At 61.6% G+C, this 8,053-nt stretch overlaps 1 protein-coding gene across 1 annotated transcript; it reads right to left on the bottom strand.

The window, feature by feature from the left end:
* Window positions 1–440: 440 nt before the first annotated feature.
* On the bottom strand, window positions 441–7,793 carry TBX1 (T-box 1). Its single transcript, XM_026037751.1, has 7 exons — window positions 7,336–7,793; window positions 4,768–4,869; window positions 3,611–3,782; window positions 3,339–3,494; window positions 1,894–1,961; window positions 1,601–1,701; window positions 441–908 (listed from the first exon to the last, which is right to left on the bottom strand). Exons 1-7 carry the CDS (start codon window positions 7,791–7,793, stop codon window positions 541–543), a joined length of 1,425 nt encoding a protein of 474 aa, XP_025893536.1. The 3' UTR covers window positions 441–540.
* Between the last annotated feature and the right edge of the window lie 260 nt (window positions 7,794–8,053).

The following is an 8,053-nucleotide window of genomic DNA, read 5'->3' as shown; positions in this document are numbered from 1 at the left end:
CAAGATTCCCCCCGCAAAAGCCAGGCAGGTGAGTGGAGGAGACCCGGGGCTGGCAACCAGGACGGCCGGGGCAGGGCCGTGGCGCTGCCCGCGAGCCGAGTCCCGGGTACTTCACCTCAGAGCCGCCATCGCGCTGACCTCGGCACCACTGGCTCCATCTTACCTGCTTCCCAGGGGCCCTGCCGCCCTCATGGCCCGACTCCGCACGGAGRTGGGACGAGGCATCCGCCAGAACATGGCGGCAGGGGTAGAGAGAAGGGGGATAACGACATATGGCTTCATTTATCAAAGTGCAGTGCGGGTCACGCGGCGATGGCGAGCGCCGCGCGTGCCGCCCGCCGCCCTCACAGCCCGCCGCAGGGGCGGGGGCGGCGCGGGCGCCCCGGCTCCTGCCATTGGGCTCTCCGCTTGTCGCTCGAGCCGAGCTGCCCTATCAGCTCGCTCGCGAGGCGGGAAGGGAGGGAAAGGCGGGAAGATGGGGAGCACGGCAACGGTCCTAACGGTCGCGGCCGCCGCTAGTCTCTGGCCGGGGTGGTGACGTTATCTGGGCCCGTAGTCGTAGTTGGCGGGGGCGCCGGCCGACGAGTACATGTTGGCGGCGGCCGCCGCCGCCGCGGCCGCCGCGTTCATGTGGTGGTGATGGTGGTGGTGGTAGGTGTGGCCGCGGATGCCGGGCAGCGGGTATGGCGCGGGCCGGCTCTTGGCGCCCAGGTAGTGGTCGTAGGCGGCGGCCGGCGGGTACTTGTAGGGGTGGTGGTGCAGCGGCTCCGAGGCGGCGGGCTCGAGGCGCAGTTCGTGGTGCGGGGGGCTCGGCCGGCCCGACATGAGCTGCTGGTGCGCGGGGTCGCCGTGCAGGGGCGTCCCGCCCGCCGCCTCCCGCTCGTAGTCCCGCCGGGCCTCGGCGCCGTCTGCAAGGGGAAAGCGAGGGCGGACGGCGTGAGCGCCCGCCCTGCCCGCGCCGCGGGRTCGCGGCGGGGAGCGGGCCGGGGGCAGCACCTCCCCGCCGCCACGAACGGGGCTGGCGAGTCGCTGCACGCCCCGGATTTTTGCAATTGTGTAACCCTAAACAAATACAAACTTCCCTTTATTTTACGAGCCCGGAGCGCGCCGGGAAGAAAGGCCTCCGGTTGTGCCGGCTGTTGTTTCTCTGCGCAGGGGAAAAGCGGGCGAGGGACAGGGTTGTGCTGCCCACCCACTCATGGCTCCTGGAGGGCAGTGGGCATCACAACGCGCTGCGAGCTGCCCACACTGCCCACACTAGCCTGAAAGCTAGACTCGCAGCCCAAAACTGAAACAGGACACTGAGAGGAAAAGGTGCTTTAAACCACCGTGCTGCTTTCCTCCCGTTTGATCACAACTGCACAACAGTACTGAGTGTTTAGGCCTAATAAAAGTGAACTAGACTAAAAAAATGTCTATTTTAAAAATAAAAAATAGATGCCATTACAAAGCTTGTTAGCAACAGGGACACACAGGACTCTCTGCCCACTGCAGGTGGCTGTGCCCCAGTGGTATGAGTGAGGCTGGCTCCCAGCACATGTGTGGTGCCGGCTGCGTGACCAGGGCAAGGGAGGCAGGCCCGGCCACTCGTGCCTCTCACCTTTCTCTGTCCCATTCTGGTGCGCAGGGGAAGACACCGGGTTGCGAGATCTGGCAAAAGCACTCATGAGAGGCAGGGCCCCGGGCCTGTGATTCCTGGGCCTGGAAAAGGAAGAGGAAAAGTGATACTGAGCTATTGCTCCAGCCAAACGGGCACGTGCATGCACTGCTGCAGCTGGCAAGCGAAGAACCCCCTCAACATGATACATGTCTTATATAGATGTGAATATAGCAGTATGTGCTAAATTGGGGGCAAGAGGGGGCTCGTTGTGGTCAGCAAAGAAGCAGCCTTACCAGTCTTCAGGGTCACAGTCTCTGAATCCCTTGGCAAAAGGGTTACTGGCGATCTTGAGCTGTGTGATCTGTAAGAAAAAGCAGAGAACAGTTCGTGAGTGTCACACATTGGGCTCCTGGTTGGGTGACAAATGTGCCTGTGCCCAGACGTTTAGGGTCAGTTGTTCCCATGTTAACAGGGTCCCGGGTGGCATGGGCGGCTGCGGTGCTGCTGGGGCACAGTGCTGTCGAGCACAAATACACAATTTGCCTCCAGTGGAAAACGCGGGGTAGGACACCACCTAATATGAGTTCAAGGCGAAGTGAGAGGCAGCCCGAATTGGCTGCAAAAGCTGCATAAAGGCACTTGTAAGAAAATGCCACATTATATGGGTCACTACTGGAGCAGCTAAGACAAATCACTGGATAAATCATACTTATGTATTTATTTAATTCGCCAGGGAGAAGACAGGACATTTTCTATATTTAAGCAAATCCACGGATAAAGTATGTGATTGTGAGTTTCCGGAATGGGTTGAAAAACAAACTTTAAGCCCCTCAGTGACAGTTCCAGCCTTAGAGGTCAAACTGATAGAAAGCAGGAGAGAAAGAGCAGCTGTCCGGAGCCATCAGGCAAATGCCAGCGGGGAGGGACTCGGAGCCCCTTAAAGGCGCAGTCGGCCCAGGTCCGGCGGGGAGGTTGTGCGTGGCCCAAGCCCCGTTCTGGGGACCCCCCGCGGGAGGGGGCTGCTCACGGCTATTGCGAGAAGGGGCTCCGCCGCCGCCTGCCCGCGACCAAGTGCGTGCGGAACGGCCGGGCCGCTGCGCCCCTCGCAGGGGCCYGCGCATCGGTGCGGGGCAGGGACCAGTCCCCGAGCAGCACTGGGAAAACCTGCGCTGAAACCGCTTTTGTAGGCGCGGCCAGGATGACTGCTCTTTACATTACCCTGATGCGATTTAAAGAAGCGGGAGGATTAGCCGCTGCTTGAAATCTACCCGGGATTAGGGGAGAGGGAGTCGTGTCGTGTGCCCCCCCGCCATCAATACAACTGTGTTGTGCTGAGGAACAGCCCAGGAGGGAGGGAGCCCGGAGAAGCAACAACAGGTTTATCCAAACAAGCCGTGAGCGGCTCTGGGCGATGGGAAACCCGTGGGTTCCCAGCTCGCCTGCTCTCGGTTTGACACGGGCAACGTGTCCCCGGGCATCCCAGGCCTCCGGCCGGCAGCACGAGCGCTCTACACCAGGGCGGCCCCGCCGCAGTGCCCTGTCTATCGGCTTCCTCTGCCCTCAATGGGTTTAGCAGATGGGCAGCAGGAGCAGGGAAAACGCTCGGGAATACGCTCGGCACTGCCGGGCAGCCACCGCCCGGGCGCCCATCCCGGCACGGAGCCCGGGCAGCCCCGCCGCTGCTGCCGGTTCCCGTGTCGGGCTCATCTGCTTCCTCCCGGGGCCCCGGCCCGCTCACCCGGTGGTTTTGGTAGGCGGTCACAGCCGTGAAGCGCGTCTCCTCGAACACGAARGTTTTAAAGTTCTCCTCCGCGTATTTCTCGCTGTCTTTCCTGGGGTCCACGTAGACCACGTGAAAACGCGGCTGGTATCTGTGCATGGAGTTCAAAATGATCTGAATGATAAAACGAGCAAGGAGACAATAACTGATCCAGGCGGAGCATGGAGAGCGCAGCGCGCAGCCGGGGCAGCCCCGGCCGCCTCTCCCGCCGCTTCCCCTGGGACACTTACGTGCCCGTTGTCGTCCAGCAGGTTGTTGGTGAGTTTGAGCTTATCGAAGGAGACGATCTGCTTCATCCACTGCGCCCCTTTGGCCGGGGAGTCGGGGTGGTAGTGCACCCTGCCAGGGGTGGCGGGGTCGGCCTTGCCGGCCACGAGCCACGAGGAGCTGTGGAAGGCGTATCTGCCGCGGGGACAGCGCCGTGAGCGGTGGCTCCGCGGCCCCCGGGCAGCTCCCGCTTCCCAAGGACACGGGGGGCACGGGCGCCTCCCGACAGCCGCCCGCGGGCTGAGTGTGTAGGGGGGGAAATCGTATTTTATCAGCTCGCCCGTGGCGCTTGCCGGGAGGGGTCTGCGGGATCGGGGAAATTTACAGCTAACCTGTGCGGAGTCGGGAGAGAAGCCGCAAATGCTCCTCTCCCTCTACAAAAACGAGAGAAAAAAAAAAAAAAAAAAAAAAAAAAAAAAGGTGAAAGAGAGCCCTCTATACGGTAATATTCTGGCTCTAAGCGAAGAGTGGAAATTTATGCGCAGCTTAATAGCAGTTCCAGAGTTTAGCAGTCTTGTTTCATTCTTTCAAAGTACATATTCAAGAGTAACGTTTAAAACAGAGAAACCAATCTTCTATACASGTGTTTACTTTAAACGCCGGTGTTTGCACAGGGGGAATTAGACACCATTGGACTCGAGCAGAAGCATTACTTTTTAAAGATATACTCAATTGGATGTTATATACCCCACTTCCCTTGACAAGCAAACATTTCTAGGACGCCCTGAAAATTTGGATATCTGTCTAAATATTTATAGAGCGGACCCCAATCCATTGGTGCGCTCCTGCCAGGCGGCCCGCTCTGAAGCCGCTGCATAAACGGCATCTTTACCGGGAAGGCACCGGAGCGGCCCGCTCCGCTGCGCGGGGAGCCGGGACTCTCCGAGGGGAAATCCCGCTCTCTTCCCCCAAACCGGAGCGCCCCTCGGCGTCCCCTTCTCCGTCCGCCGAGCACCGGAGGCTTTTAGGGGTGGAGACGCCCCGAAACGTCCCAGGTGCGAGGGGGACAAGCTGTCCCCGCGTGGAGKCTACGCCCGTCGCGTCCCGTCGTTGCGCGAGGTCCAGAGGGTCGCGGCGGATCCGTGACCGGGCGCCCTGCCCCGCCCGCCGCGGTACTTGCCGGTATCGCTTGTCATCCACGGGGACGAAATCCATGAGCAGCATGTAGTCCGCCATGGGGTCCATGCCGAAAATCTTCACCTGGAACGTGGGGAACATGCGCCTGGCACGGAGAGAAGCGGAGAGCTGAGCGCGGRGCGAGCGCTGCCTCGCGCCCGCAGCCCCCACCCTGCCCCGCACGGGGCTTCGCCCACCCCACGCGCCGTCCAGCGCCCACGGGCTGACGCAGGGACAGGGCGAGCGTGGGCAGCGATTCCCGTTCGGCTCCCAGGTGCCTCCAAATGATGAGCGGGGCGGCTTGTGTCGCACACGCATCCTTCCTCGTCACCTCGGGGTGCCATGGTGCGGCGGGAGAAGGCGCTGCCGCCTTTGCCTTGCAGAGGGGTACAAGAGGGACTGCAAGAGTTTCGTCTCCTGCCTCTTTCTACCTTTGAAACTCCCGTGCGCGGAACTCCGGCCCCCCCTGGCCCACGGACCCCGTTCCTGTGAGCCCTTCCCGGACCCGTTTTCTTGCCGTCTGCTCCCTGCAGACCCCTCGCGTTCCCGTCTCGCCGAGACACTTTTTTTTTTTTTTTTYYCCCCAGAGGGGCTGCAGGCGAAAAGAGGCCATGGAGACCCGGGAATGGCCCCGTACGGGCCGTACTCAAGATGAGCCCATTTCTCGCGTCTCGTTACGGCTTTGCTTTTCTTCGATATATCCTTTACCCGCGCAGGAAACCCGAGCGAGCAGCAGCAGGAGGCACTGCGGCAAGGAGGTCTGAACATGCTGAAAAATCAAACCCACAAAATCCCCCCGAAAAAACAACCGAGTAGAGCGGGGCCCCGTTCGACCCCTGGCCCCTCGCGGGCCGGGCCCGCTCCGCGCCGCCCTTGCGCTTTCWGGGTTGCGCTGCTGCCCCGAGTAGAGGCTGCCCGAGCCCGGGCACAGGGGCCGCGGCTCCGGCTCCAAGGCCGCGCAGCTCCTTCCACCCTGGCGCGGCCCGGCACCTCCGGCTCCTTCTCCGTAACGCCTTAGTAAACGCTGGAGGACATTTCCAGGCGYTCTTTTTGTTATTATTATTTTTAAAGGTGCAAAAGTCCCCATTAGCTCAAGTTCCGGCGCTTCTTGTTTTAAAACKWMGTTTTAAAACAAACAGCCCGCGTTGATAAGACCCACCTAGACAAACAGGGCCAGCCGGAGGCGCTGGGCAAAAGAGGCTTCACAACGTCTTCCCTACGCCTTTTCCTGCTCCTTTCACCCCGCTTTATTTTATTTTTTGTTTGTTTTTTACCCGCCTGCCTGAAGATTTGCCAGTATCATTAAATAAACGAACAGGACGATAATTAAAAAAAACCAAACAAATAAATAGAAGCGCGCGACATGACCGGTTTAATTCCCTTTCGTGACCATTTGGGAGCAGGCTCCCGCAGCCCTCCCGCCGTCCTGGCAGCGACGAGGAARCCGCGTCGAGCGACTCCCGTTTGCAGGGAGCGGCCGCGGCCTCTTCCGCGGGCGGAGGCGACGCGGGACTCTTCGCTGCGGGAATCGCGCCCTGGCGGCCCCGGCCCTCCGGCGGCTGCTTTTGCACCAAACACCGAGCCGATAATTATTATTTTTAATAGCAAAGTGCTATTTTGAAGTGTGTAGTAAATACACATACGTGTTTCTCCCACCTCCAGGAGTCTCAAAAACGCCGCAGGCAGCAGAGTGAGGGGCCGCGGCAGTAGCGGTGCCGAGCCCTTCGGGAGCGGAGCCCCTTCATCCCCCCGCACCCCACGGTCCTTCCCGCGCTCATCGAGAGCGATCGCCGAGAATACAGATATATATTTTTTCCACTTTTCATTTTCCTCCCTCCTCGTTTCGTTTTAAAACGAGGGAACAAGACAGCGCCTGTGCAGCGCAGCCGGCACCCGGGAAGCAGTATCCCTACCCTGCAACGAACTCCCGCAGCAAAGGCGATCGCAATTACATGCGGTTAATTAACAAGCCTAATTGGGTCCCCTCTATTTTCCCCAGCTGTTTTGCTCAATTCTAACGCAGCCGGAGCAGCCGCTTCCTTTGTTCTCTGCCGGGAACGGGCCTGGCCGCCGGGCCCGGCCGGGCCGGACCGAGCAGAGCTCGTTACTCGATAGTGAGGAAATGCGGTGTTCCTGGGGGACATTTCGAGGTGTAAAACAGGCAGAACCGGGGTCTGTTCGCAGTCTTCGCCGAAATAGAAAAATCTGTCCCCCGCAATAAAAGCAACTCTTGTAACCGCGGGATTTCAGGGTTGTTTTTCCCCTTGGTCCTGACTGTCCCTGCGGGAAGGACCGTGCCCTTGGCTAAGGGTAAGGAGAGCCAAGGGCGTCCGGCAGCGCGGCGCAAAGAGCGTTTTTCAGCGCGGATAAAACGCTCCAGGGAGTCCGCAAGCCGGCCCGGCTCCCCGCGCCGCTCCGCGGAACGGCTGCGCTTGCTCTTCGCCGCTCTGCTCCTCACTCCCCGCGCCCCTGGCTCTGTCACAACGCGCAGAAACGGGCGATCAAATGGCCGCGGCGCCGGGGCCGCCACTCGCGCTGCCCCGCGGCCCCCTCAGCAGGGCTCCGCACTGACCTGCCGGCCTTGGTGACGATCATCTCGGTGCCCAGCTGGTTGAACTCGTCCCACAGCGCCTTCATCTCCAACTGCACGCTCACGTTGGCCACTTTGGGGTTCTTCTTCACGGGCGCCTTGGCGGCGGTGGGTGGCCCCGCTGAGCAGCCCGAGACGGCGGCGGGGCCCGCGGCTGCACCCCCTCCGGCGCCCTCGGGCGGCTCCGGCCCGGGGGGCGGCGGGTTGGCCCCGGCCGCCGCGAAGGGGTAGCCGTGCTGGGGCGGCGGGTGCGGGTGCTGCGGAGCCGGGCAGGGCTCGTAGTGCGGCGGCTCATGCTGTCCGTACGCGTCCCCCGGGGAGGGGGAGAGGTGGTACCCCCCGGACGCGTTCAGGCTGCTCAGGCTGTTGGCCGTGAAAGCTGCAACATCGCAAAAATGGGACAGCTGGGTGAGCCAGGGGCTGGAGATAGCTGAAATCATTCCAAAAACAGGCGGTCAGGGCTCGGCTCCGGCTCCCGCTTCTTCTCCCCCCGCCAGCCTCAGCGCACCCCCCGCCCGCCGCTCTGCTCCGCGCCGCTGCGCGGGGCGCCCTCCGCCTCCTCCGCTGCCCGCGCCCGGCCCAGCGGGGCCCTCCCCCTTTCCGCTCCGCTCCCCCCGGGCAGGCGGGGAGCTCCCAGCTCCCGCTGCCTCCTGCCTGCTGCTGTCACGGCTCCCCAACACACTTCTTTTTACTTTTTTTT

The sequence above is a fragment of the Nothoprocta perdicaria genome, unplaced genomic scaffold, assembly GCF_003342845.1.
Source record: "Nothoprocta perdicaria isolate Ctin4 unplaced genomic scaffold, notPer1 scaffold_2, whole genome shotgun sequence".
Classification (NCBI taxonomy): domain Eukaryota; kingdom Metazoa; phylum Chordata; class Aves; order Tinamiformes; family Tinamidae; genus Nothoprocta; species Nothoprocta perdicaria.
This window is presented reverse-complemented; position numbering and strand designations above follow the sequence as displayed.